At 44.1% G+C, this 12,597-nt stretch overlaps 1 protein-coding gene across 2 annotated transcripts; it reads right to left on the bottom strand.

The window, feature by feature from the left end:
• Positions 1-570: 570 nt before the first annotated feature.
• On the bottom strand, positions 571-11,795 carry LOC106608111 (leucine-rich repeat transmembrane protein FLRT2). Of its 2 annotated transcripts, none has more exons than XM_014205828.3 (2): positions 11,144-11,795; positions 571-8,139 (listed from the first exon to the last, which is right to left on the bottom strand). In XM_014205828.3, exon 2 carries the CDS (start codon positions 7,625-7,627, stop codon positions 5,615-5,617), a length of 2,013 nt encoding a protein of 670 aa, XP_014061303.2. In that variant the 5' UTR covers positions 7,628-8,139; positions 11,144-11,795; the 3' UTR covers positions 571-5,614. The 2 variants fall into 2 exon arrangements, with proteins under 2 accessions (XP_014061303.2, XP_014061304.2); XM_014205829.3 differs by having other exon boundaries at positions 11,366-11,795.
• Positions 11,796-12,597: the final 802 nt, after the last annotated feature.

Below are 12,597 nucleotides of genomic sequence, written 5' to 3'. Positions count from 1 at the left end.
GCAGGATAACTTTTCCTGCACCGCAAGAAATGCAGATAAGCTTTGTGATATACATACATTTGTCAATGACATAAATAGGGATGCACTTGTGTTACATAGTAGAACAGTACCGTATTCAATTGAAAGCTAAGCAGGATAGCTGTAATGTGACGTGTTGAGCTACAGTATTAATGATAACCAGGTACAAATATGTGGATAACTATAGATGACACATTGTAAGCATAATTGGATTTAAAGGTCAATAGGTAGATAACTCTGTAGATAGGAATTAAAGCTCAGTGTTTTACCCAGAACAGTACCTATTTGTGCTCTATTTTAAAATGTCACTGTCTTCCCACACCCGCATACACACACATACACCCGCACACACTGACAGCTGTCAGCTACTGTAGAATGCAGTCACCAGAACAGAGAACCAATGCCATGTAAACAATTACAAGATCAGTAACATTGTCAGTGGATCTACTCAAGTTGTGGAAAAGTACCTCTCTAGTACATCTGCTGACATCTAAAGTAAACTAAATGTTTCAGAGAGCTTATACAAAACATTCTGATGGAAATGACAATGAATCAAATCCCAAGGAACTTTTATTTGCAAAAATCTTCACTTCTATATTTACATTTTGTGCAAAAACATTTAAAGGTTTCAAGAACTTTACATTGTAAGTTAACCTCAAGGCACATACATGGGACAACAACAAGATTTCATCATGAGAACAAAAATTGTACTTTGGTTCCTAAATAGCATATTGGTTTATGTTGTTAAAGTCAAAACAACGCAATGTCTAAATGAAAAGCCATAATAGTCAAGAACACCCTAAAGAAGCCAAATTACATGCATGGTTGATTTTCAGCATACTTTCTTCTGTCAAATGATACATGAACAAATAGCCTGTCGTTGTTCATATTATTTCAATTAATTCAACCCAGCAGCTGTATGGGGAAGTGTTGATTATCCAAAACACAGAAAATTCAATTACTTCAAAAACCCATGAATAGTTTGCTGAAGACTTCTGTGAATAGATGCACAAATCCTTGAATTAATTTGAGTCTATAATGGAAATTTGCAGACAGTAATTCACATGAGGGGGATTTGCCCTCAAACTGAAAATTAACGAGAGACGAAACAAAGATAACTTAAAATGTATTACATTTTATCCACTTGGGTACTTTGTTTGAATTGATCTCTCAATGGTTTAACATAGTTATTCCAATGAGAATCAATGAGCTTTAAGGACATTACTATCAAAGCCTGAAACAGTAATAAACCAGAGGTTTCAGTATGTCTCTCTATTTTTCACTTCTCTCTCTCTATAATGTGTTCGGTCTAATTCCATTGGTCACACCATTGCATCTGTGTACTTTCTTTACATGAGGGAGGAAATTAAGAATAATGTACTGCTGCAAATAACCAACAAGGCTTCTCAGTCACTTTGTATCATTCATTACCCAGCACCACTCAAGGCGTCGTAACGAATGAACAGTCTTTCATTAGTTATGTGTCAGATCTATTGTTGTCGGTCAATCTCTCTTTGTTGTTGCAGAAATATGAAAATGTGTGCTTTCCATACAGTAACTATTCAATCATTAGTTTAAACCTTGCTTCTGCTCTGAACAAGTAATTGAACTAACCAAGTACAGTTAGCCCATACAGTACTGCATAAAGGTAAGGCAATAAATGGACTATTATCACTCCTTGGAACATTCGTACCTTTGGGGACTTGTTGCAACAGGTTGGCCTGACTGACTAACAATACATTTAAAACCTAATCCCTGGTAAAGAAAACAAAGACGCTTTGCTGTATGGAATTATTGTCAGATAGGATAACTGTTCTACAGGCAGGTAGGTTAAAGTGTTCAGTGGATACATAACCTGTCATAAGCACTAGGGCCATGTAGCAGTGTGAAACTGACCTTAGGTCAGTAAATGTCAGTTGGATGTTGTATGTAACTTGCGATGTAGCAGTGTCAAACTGACCTTAGGTCAGTAAATGTCAGTTGGATGTTGTAGGTAACTTGCCATGCAGCAGTGTCAAACTTAATGTGTGTCAAACTGACCTTAGGTCAGCTTACGCTAGTGGGGCTAGTTGGACGTAGCTTTTAATACAGGTTGAGACGCTGATATGTGTACGTTGTTAGAAAAATGTGGAGACACTTTGATAACCACAGAAGAGCAACTGTCATTTCTTAACAAAAAGAGTTTCTGCATTATAAATGGAAATTAGACTCAAAAAGCACGTATGAAAGATTAAACGTCAAGATGAATGATGGCGTCATAGTGTTTATAGCATCATAAACTCCCCACTTCGGGGAATACTGATGGAATTAACACTAATACATGCACTGGCATGGCAGTTCTTCAAATACAGACAATACAACAGAGATTCTAGCCATGAACAGCCCAGCACAATACAAGAGTTTGACCTTTAAAATGGTTTTTACTGTTGATAATGTTACAATATCCATCCAAAATTATTTTTAGTCAAGGACAGTGATTCCCAACCTTGGCTACCCCTGAAGCACCCCCTCATTTGCATTTTACCTGTAGGCCTATGGTCATGAGTCTTTTCAAGTACCCCCTGTGGATAGGCCAAGGTCCTCATACCCCTCGTTGTGAACCACTGGTCTAAAGTCCAGCCAAACCATTGGAATGCCGTGGTTTATTAATGGTGTATTTCAGCCAGTGGCTTGGTGCCCCGTGAAGTGAAGTGTTATCTCGTGTCATTTGGCCCTCCTCCCTCTCTCAACTTGTGATTCACACGGCCAAGTCTGGAAAATAAAGTCTGGAAAATAAAGTCTGCATATTTTTCTCCCTTTTTTGGATGAGGATTATGAGGAGTAGGGCGGGTGGATCCTTTGAACTCTGCCCGCAAAATAAAATCATGTCAAAGCAAATAAAGTCGGAGTAAGAAGTGTATAATGATGACTTCTCAGTGGCACCAGGCATTCCTAACTTGGAGCCAGCTTGCCTGAAAAAAAGAGCTCTGTCACAACTCACAGGCTGAAAAAATACACACATACTGTAGACACACTCTGTTTATGGCCAGATAGCACCTCCCTCTCTCTCTCTCTCTCTCTCTCTCTCTCTCTCTCTCTCTCTCTCTCTCTCTCTCTCTCTCTTTCTCTCTCTCTCTCTCTCTAAGCATCAGAAACACTATAGTTTTAATTGAGCCGATGCAGTCTGAGAAGGTTTAAGATGAGGGAGATCAGATAAGGACATGTTCATGCTTCATGTATGGGGGCAGCTCCAGATTTAGCTAACATTGTTTTGAATTGATGGTGAATTTGTCGTTTGAACCAATCAATCAATGAATGAATAGAATAGCCAATCCCAATGGAAATTATTCACATGCTACAGCAGGAAACCCCTTCTATCAACTCAGTGTAAAGCAGATAAAAGATAAACACATTGATAATTCGTTGTGATACACACATTTGTCATTTAAATACAAAACAATAAAGGACAATATAATGGTAGCGGACTGTATAATAACTGTGAGTGTATCTCCTACACATTCATCATCATTGCAGACACCTCCTTGCAAAGACACGATACCCAACACAACCTCATCGGCCTCCCCCATGATAATAACACACTGTGGTAAAAATCCATATCATTTAGCCGCTGAACAACAAAGCTGAGCACAGTTAGTTTTAAATTATTCCACATCATTAAGTAGCTCCGCGAGCATTAATACTCAGAGCAATGCCATTTGAGATTGAGTAACGGTCGTCACTAGTTAACACAGCCACAAAGTCATAATTATGTCTAAAACCCACCTATTTCTACAATTTATCTTCCTAAAATCTCATTTGAAACCTCGTCTGAACCTTAACCCTAACCTTAACCACACTGCTATTCTTATGCCTAACCACATTTTTGTCTTCATTCATCTTTACAATATAGCCATTTTGACTTTGTGGCTGTGGTAACTAGTGACAACCATGAGCTATGGTTGCTGGAGGGATTGCTGGAGCTAAAGGATCTTTACTGCTAACTCTCTCGCTTACCCCTCTATACTGACTGAGAGAACATGCCCCCTAGTGGCCACGGCTGGTACTACCTCATGTGTCACTGAAGGACAATCTATATCCAGTTGTCAAAGCAGTCTCCCTGCCATAGGAGATTGGTGGCACCTTCATTTGGGAGGGTGGGCTCGTGGTAATGACTGGAGCAGAATAGGTGGTATGGTATTAAATACATCAAACACATGGTTTCCAGGTGTTTGACACTATTTCATTTGCTCCATCTGGCCATTATTATGAGCCGTTCTCCCCTCAGCAGCCTCCACTGCTCCCCGCCTACCACATTCATACATGTTCACTTAGTCCTGTGAAGGCATCCTCCCTGCCTACCACATTCATACATGTTCACTTTGTCTTGAGAGGGCAATAGGGGGTGTTGAAAAGTGTGCGCTTTCCTCTCTGATGGGATTTCCACAAAAAGCTAATTTCCTGGATGGCTGCTTACTCTCTCTGTTACATTAGAAAGTGCACTTTGATTCTTAAAAAAAACACCAGCAGTGCCTTTTCTCCACTGCAGTCTAATCAGCAGTGTTACTATGTCCCTGACCACCGTGTTATCGTAACTAATGTTTCTGAGGGGGTGGCTCTGCATAAAGACCATCATTTAGCTCCTGTGGTTAGCAAAGAATCCCATCCCTCATAGCACCCAACAACCCAAAACCTGACAGACAGGACAGCGTTTGTCAGAACCAACCCAGTGTGTCGTAATGGTACAAAATCCTATATACAGTACTTAAAATTAAGGATCTGACAAAAAAAACAAAAAAAAACACAGAAAATGACATACCCAAATCTAACTGCCTGTAGTTCAGGCCCTGATGCAAAGATATGCATATTCTTGGTACCATTTGAAAGGAAACACTTTGACGTTTGTGGAAATGTGAAAGGAATGTAGTAGAATATAACACAATAGATGTGGTAAAAGATAATACAAAGAAAAAACCAACCGTTCTTTTGTATTTTTTTGTACCATCCTCTTTGAAATGCAAGAGAAAGGCCATAATGTATTATTCCAGCCCAGGTGCAATTTAGATTTTGGCCATTAGATTGAAGCAGTATGTGTGTAACGTTTCAGACTGATCCAATGAACCATTGCATTTCTGTTCAAATGTTGTATCAAGACTGCCCAAATGTGCCTAATTTATTTATTAATAACTTTTCATGTTCAAAATTGTGCACTCTCCTCAAACAACAGAATGGTATTATTTCACTGTAATGGCTACTGCAAATTGGACAGTACAGTTAGATTAACAAGAATTTAAGCTTTCTGCCAATATCAGATATGTCTATGTCCTGGGAAAATGTCTTGTTACTTACAACCTCATGCTAATCGCATTAGCCTACGTTAGCTCAACTGTCCCGTAGAAGGGACACCGATCCCGAAGTTAAGCAAAAAACACTTACTGTAATTTAAACCCACTGATTAGAAAACCATTTGTATTCCTTCTAAGAGTAAAAAAGATAGCAGATAGAATTCCACACTACTGTCCACAGTATAAATTACATGGCAGACAGAACTTGGAAATATCTATGGTACAGTATATATTTTTTCACAAACAACTGGAGTGTGAACATCCTGTTAGAAGCGTCACGTGTGGCAGAACTCGGTGCTGGGAACGTTGCTGCTCTTGCAGTAGGCTAAGCTATTGTTACTGAGGTGACAGTCTCTGAAGCCAATGCCTCCATTGGGTGTGTAGATGGGCTGAATCCTGTAATCCCCTTTCAGAAGTTGCTCATTGTTCAGGGAAACTATCTGAAAGCTGGTCTCAGTCATTTCCAGTATAGAGTTATCCTTTTTGGTCCCCGCCTCGCAGTAGTCGTCTTTTCTCCTGCCACGGTTGTATTTCCACTTGGACGATTCAGAGCGGCTCTTCTTGTGCATGTGCCAACAAAACAGGCTCAGCAGCATTACCAGGACGACAAGGACTGCCCCGCCAATCACTCCGGCCAAAAGGAGAGTGGAGTTGGTGTCCTGTTGAGCTTCCTCCGACCCTGTGGCCTTGTTGTTGTTGGAGCTGGATGAGGTCGACTTGGTTCTGGCGTCTGAGCATATTGTATCCTCCCCTGGGCGGTAGGAGTTGAGGGTGTCCAGCACATAAACACAGACCCGGTACACCGACCTGGGTTCCAGGTTGGTCAAGCTAAGCTTCCGCCTTTCCCCACTCACCGTCCTTTCGCGGCTGGCGTCGCTCATCAGGCTCTGGCCCATCTTGACCCAGGTCACCTTGTAGGCTGTGACGGTGAAGTAGGAAGCCCAGCTTACCTCAATGCAGGAGGCATTGACCACGTGGAAGGATATCTGTAGGGGGTCCTCATAGGGGGGCAGGGGGCCAGCGGGGTGGGGAGGCAGGGCAGGGGGAGGGGAGGGTGATGTGGGATAGGAGGAGGTTGTGGAGGTGGGAATAGAGCTGGTCATGGAGGAGGTAATGAGTGTGGTGGTGGTGGTGGGGAGTTGGGGGTGCGGGGAGATGGAGCGCAGGGTAGGCCAGAGGTCGGGCTGGAGGTCCGTCCCAGCTGGGCACTGGATAGAATCCAGGGTGAGTTCTCTGATTGCCATGCCGCGCACCCTCGCTGGGCTCTGGCACATTGAACCGCGCACATTGATGGAGCCTGGCAGCGACTTGAGCCACACCACCACCCATTTGACGGTGCAATCGCAGCGCCACGGGTTGTTCCGAACAGTGAGCTGTCTGAGGCTGACGAGCCCGTCAAAGACCCCCTGTGTCAGCGTCTGCAGCTGGTTGTTGGAGATATCCAGTCTCTCGAGCCTCTGCAGGCCGGAGAAGGCGGTCACTGGGATCTGGTCCATCTGATTATCCTGCAGGCTGAGCTTGACCAGTGACTGCGTCGGGAGGAGGGGCGGGGGGAACGTCAGAGAGTTACGGGCCAGTGCCAGCTCCCGGAGGTTGGACAGCTCCTGGAATGTCCCCGGGGCCACGCCCTCGTCCGTCAACAAGTTGCCATCCAACAGGAGGCGCTGTAGCCGCGTCACATTCTGGAACGCCTCCTCAGCGATGACGGCGATACGGTTCTCGTCTAATCGCAGCTCTGTGAGGTCCTCTGGGAGACCAATCGGGACACTGCTCAGGTGGTTCTTGGTGAGGAAGAGCAGCTTGAGGCTGACAGCATCCCGGAATGCCCCCTCCTCCACCCCAACCGTAGAGATGGAGTTATCGTCCAGGTGGAGCTCCTCTAGGCGGGGCAGTTGGGCCAAGGCAGCCCTGGAGATGGTCTGGATGTTGTTCTCTTGCAGGTGGAGCACCCGTATGTTCTTAGGCAGGTTGATGGGGAACTCGTCCAACTGGTTGCCGTAGAGATACACTGTCTCCACGGACGCCACGTTGTGTAGTTCCCATGGGAACCCTGCATTGTTGATCTGGTTGTTGTGGAGGTAGAGGATCTTGTAGCCCTCTGTCACCCCCAGAGGCACAGACGTCAGGCTCCGCTCGTTGCAGTAAACAAAGGTTTTGTCGCAGCGACACTCTTCTGGGCACGAGGTGGCAGGGCAGCTGAAGTGCACATTGAGGCTCAGGATGACTGTCAACCAGAAACGCAGAAATGAACCCCAATCTTTATTCCACAGCCCAGCCTGAAACTCCATAGTGTAAAATCAGAAGGAGGGGAATGTCCTTGGTTTGGAGAAATTAAAAAGCAACGCACCAAAAAAAAAAAAAAAGGGAAAAGTATTGAAAGTATTGAAGTAAATCCACCAAAAGAGTCGACAAAAAAACAGTCCTCTAAAAGAGTTTGATGATGCTGAGCACCTCTTTTTCACGGGCGGTAGAACAAGAAGCCGTAGGGTTAGGCTTAATCCCCCTGTAATTGATTAGTCCTCAACTTTAAGAGAGACAGCGGTCTCATTAGGAAGAGCAGGTCCTCTAAGTGAAGTTGACTCTGACGCCATTCATGCTGAGATATCAGACCAGAGCACTCTCTGCTCGTCCTCACAGGACAGGGCACAGCCTGGGCCAATTTAGTGCAGAATCGCAGCCGAAAGCCGATGTGTTTGTGGCCTCCTCCTCTCCTCTCCTCGCCACCCACCCGTCACCGTCACACACTGCTGGTCCCCGCCTGGGGCAGCGTCCAGGGGGGGTGACATTTGGATCCAGAGACCTGTTCCAAAAGACAAAAGGAAAGGCGAGATTAGTGGCGGGATTTAGGGCAGGGGTGGTCTGTTTTTCTCTGTGAGAAAAAAAGAGCTCTGTCACAACTCACACACAGGCTGAAAATATACACACATACTGTAGATCCATAGAGACACACTCTGTTAATGGCCAGATAGCATCTCTCTCTCTCTCTCCCCCTCTCTCTCAGGAACATGCTTAACCCACACACAGATCCACACAGTCTCACACTTTCACACTCCTTTGAAATGTATGCACAGGCTATTTCTTTCGAAATTTCAAACCATCTGATAAAAATGCAGGAGAGTTCTAGAACATCCGGTTTTAGCAGACATAAAGGGGGCTTTCATTCCTTCCTCTCAGTCAAAGAGAGAGGAGAGAATATAGTAGATGCCAGGACAGCATGCACATTCTGAGATTTCCACAGCAACAAGTCAATGCCTCAGTGCTAAATAACATGCTAATAAACACATTGCAATTATTTTGAACCGTATGAAACATAAATGAGACATAGCAGAGATATGAAAGGAAAACATACAGACATATCAGGCAGCTCTTTTGTGAAAACAGTCTTTGCTTCTTCTTTGTCTTTGTTAGAGCAGACAGTGTTTTGAAGTCAGAGCTGGTAAACATGTTGTGCTTACAGTAAACAGAGATAGGTGTTTTTCTCCTCTAAAGGTTCCCCTTACATATTACAAACCACCAACCATCTCCAGCACACGGACATGAAATGAGGCACTGCAAAATGAAATATAAGGGGAGTGTGTGTGTGTGTGTGTGTGTGTGTGTGTGTGTGTGTGTGTGTGTGTGTGTGTGTGTGTGTGTGTGGGGGGTGGGGGGGGGGGGGGGGGGGGGGGGGGGAGGGGGGGGTTTTTATACCAACCCCAGAGTGACAAACACAGCCTGTCAAATGAAATGGGATTGGAAAAGAATTTAGCTCCTCCACTTGCGATAAATGATCGATACTGGACCATTTCTTAACATGGTTTAGAGGTTTAGAGTGGGCACAAGGCCACCCGGTTACAGTATGGGCCTCGGCACAAGGCCACCCGGTTACAGTATGGGCCTCGGCACAAGGCCATCCGGTTACAGTATGGGCCTCGGCACAAGGCCACCCGGTTACGGTATGGGCCTCGGCACAAGGCTACCCGGTTACAGTATGGGCCTCAGCACAAGGCCACCCGGTTACGGTATGGGCCTCGGCACAAGGCCACCCAGTTACGGTATGGGCCTCAGCACAAGGCCACCCGGTTACGGTACGGGCCTCACCACAAGGCCACCCGGTTACAGTATGGGCCTCAGCACAAGGCCACCCGGTTATAGTACAGCAGTTAGGCCATCCTGGGTGGTAGCTAACCTAGCGGTTAGAATGTTGGACCAGTAAACGAAAGGCCGGTAGTTCGAATCCCCAAGCTGACAAGGTGAAAATATGTCGATGTGCCCTTGAGCAAGGCACAAACCCTAATTGTTCCAGGGTTTCTGTTGATAATGGCAGACCCTGGCCGTGACCCCACTCTCTGAGAGTGTCTCAGGGAGAGTTGGGATATGAAGAAAAAAAATCAAATTAATGCACACTTTTACATGTGTGAAAAAGGACAAATATAAGCAACCACAAAATTATTATTACAGTAGGGCCTCAGCTCCCCGCATCCCAGTATTCACGTTTATTGCCTATTACACATTTCCTCTCCATCAGTGCTTTTAACTTAACAGGAGCACCACCCTGTGTCAATGCTGAATAGACCCATACCTTTAATACAAAACAGGTTTGATTGGCTGCCTTTTAAATAGGGGATTGGGTAACATAGCCAACGAGGAATGTGCATATGGATAGAATAAAGTTATCTGTATTGTTAGGTTGCTCTGTAGACTGATGAGATGGGGCACTGCTCCTTATAAAGATGCAACAAACAATATGAAATACATCTGCGATCTACTTTTCGAAATTGAAAAGGGCTAAATTTAATCAAATAAGCTTCAGGGGAAATAAGCAGCAACCACATGCGGCAATAAATTTGCTGCCACAGCAACAGTACCTAAAATGATTATAGCTGCATAAATAACGACATTGGACATTGGAAGGAATTGTGGAGGAAAAAATAAACCTTTAGAAGCAAGGCTGAATAACACGTCCAATACACACACAATAAAGTTGGCATTTCCATGTATCCAAATACAAAATGTATTGCACAGAGAGAGAAATGTGCACTCGGACCAATTAACTCAGCGGGCAAGTTGTGAGCCAACTGCCAATGTGTCTGTGCGAACAGATAGAATAACGTTTTTCGGCTGAGGGAGCACAGTTCTTGCCAGATGAGAATTAAGTGATATCGCGGCCAAATTCAATCCGATTAGGATTGGATTAAATGACAATAACGCAATTAGAAGTTTAAAACGGGTAGGATATTTAAAAGGCGATAAAAGGCGGATCAGGTATACTTCAAAGGCAGCTCAGTGAGTGGTGTTCATTTGAATGAATTATTACAAAGGGACATTGAGAGCCGTAACAGAGCATTGAAATTTCAAGTGCAAACGGAGGCTTCGCTTTTCTCTAAAGGAAAAAAAACTAAAACCGTGCGCTTTGTAGCACATTGATCTTTGACATGATGAAAAACCTAATTAACGGATTAATAAATTGTACCATCTATAAACAAATATTTTTTTAAAACTATTGACAATTGACAAGTTGACCACATTTCGTTTATAGATGGCAGTAGATTGTAAAGAAAATATAATATATTAGGAAACGGCGTGCTTTGAATAAAAATAATACCATAGCGCTTGAGTTTTAATACCTCCACAATGTATGAACCAAATCCAGTTCAATCTACTCATATAGCCTATAAAACAAGAACTCCACAAAAAAAGATTGAAATACCTTGTAGTAAGCTATAGTTGTTAATTCAGCTCGACATTATAGAAACCCAACTGCTGTGAGAAAAAAAAAATTGCCTTTATGGTGCTATAAAACATTTGCACTCACTGTAGCCTACCTTAGATGAGGCTTTGTCCGTATCCATTGTATGCCTCTTAATCATGTTAAACTTTTTTCTTTATCGCTTTGCCTTGACCCAGCGCCATTCGGTATTGTTTGTGCGAAACGGTTCCGAGCGCCCTGCCACCCGTAGGTATACCGGACAGCATGCTGCCTGAGTTCGGGAAACAGTTTTCTGATCTGTCCGCTTTTCTCCTATTCCTATTCTCCTACGACTCACCTCAGCGCTTCTCAAAACCTTGGGCAAGGCATTAGAGCGGGAGAGCAGGACTTGAGGCAGCAGAGGCAGCACCGACTTCTTCTGTTGCAGTCCCCCGAAACAGCGAACACGCACTTTTCAAGGAATCTGGCTGATCCCCCAATCATGACGGCGTGCGTTCAGGTTGTTTTGGGGACGCTAAAAACTTGCCTTCCATGCTTGGAATACCAGAGGTATTTTGCTAAAATAAATTCAGTTGATAGTGATGTGTGTGCACCGCTCACCTCTCTCTCTCTCTCTGCTCTCTCTCTCTTTCCGTCTGTCTCTTATCTCGCTCTCTCATCGTCACTCAGGTCCCTCCTACCCTACTGGGCCTACCCTTCCTTCCCTGAATAAAGAATGCATCTCCCGGAGCAGCTCGGAGAGAGATGGTTAGGAACCACAGCTCCTCCCAACACTGACGCCCTCATACCTCTCATTTTACATGGTAAATTCAACTTTCTTGTTTGTCTGGACTAGCCTAATTTATATTTATCTTAGTTAACTATATATTTTCCGTAAACACAAAGTTCATTAGGAATGGTCCTAGACGATTGATCTGGATAAAGTACATGTCCAGACCATTCTCACTTCACATTCTATTCAGTTTCTATTGGAAGGCAGAGCTCTATGCATAATTCTGTTGGCATTTATTTTGATCTCTCCTTCCTTTCCATGATTTGAGACTTCCAGACACATGCACTGACAAGCACAGTAATTTCCTGTGAATATTCAGCCTCTTTCTAAGTACTGATTCAGCATTAAACAATTGCTTTTCCGCTCTCTCTCTCTCTCTCTCTCTCTCTCTCTCACACACTCTCTCTCTCACACTCTCACTCTCGCTCTCTCTCTCTCACACACACACACTCTCTCTCTCACTCTCTCTCTCTCTCACTCTCACACACACACACACACACTCACGCACGCACACACACAAACACGCGCGCACACACGCACACACACACACACACACACACACACACACACACACACACACACACACACACACACACACACACACACACACACACACACACACACACACACAAAAGAGGTATGGTGTGAGGGAGCTCAATATGAGATCTTTTGGTCCTGAATGCTGTAGGGGAGTGTGGATTAAGTTGAGACATTTTTTACATTCAGCATCATTCCATCAAGGGAAATATAGTATTATTTCTAACAAAGACATCTACATACATTTCAGGATGTGTATC

The sequence above is a fragment of the Salmo salar genome, chromosome 06, assembly GCF_965601325.2.
Source record: "Salmo salar chromosome 06, fSalSal1, whole genome shotgun sequence".
Taxonomy (NCBI): Eukaryota; Metazoa; Chordata; class Actinopteri; order Salmoniformes; family Salmonidae; genus Salmo; species Salmo salar.
This window is presented reverse-complemented; position numbering and strand designations above follow the sequence as displayed.

What these genes read in the sequence shown, in the direction of transcription:
- LOC106608111 (XM_014205828.3), bottom strand. Translation starts at nt 7,627, where the DNA reads ATGGAGTTTCAGGCTGGGCTGTGGAATAAAGATTGGGGTTCATTTCTG.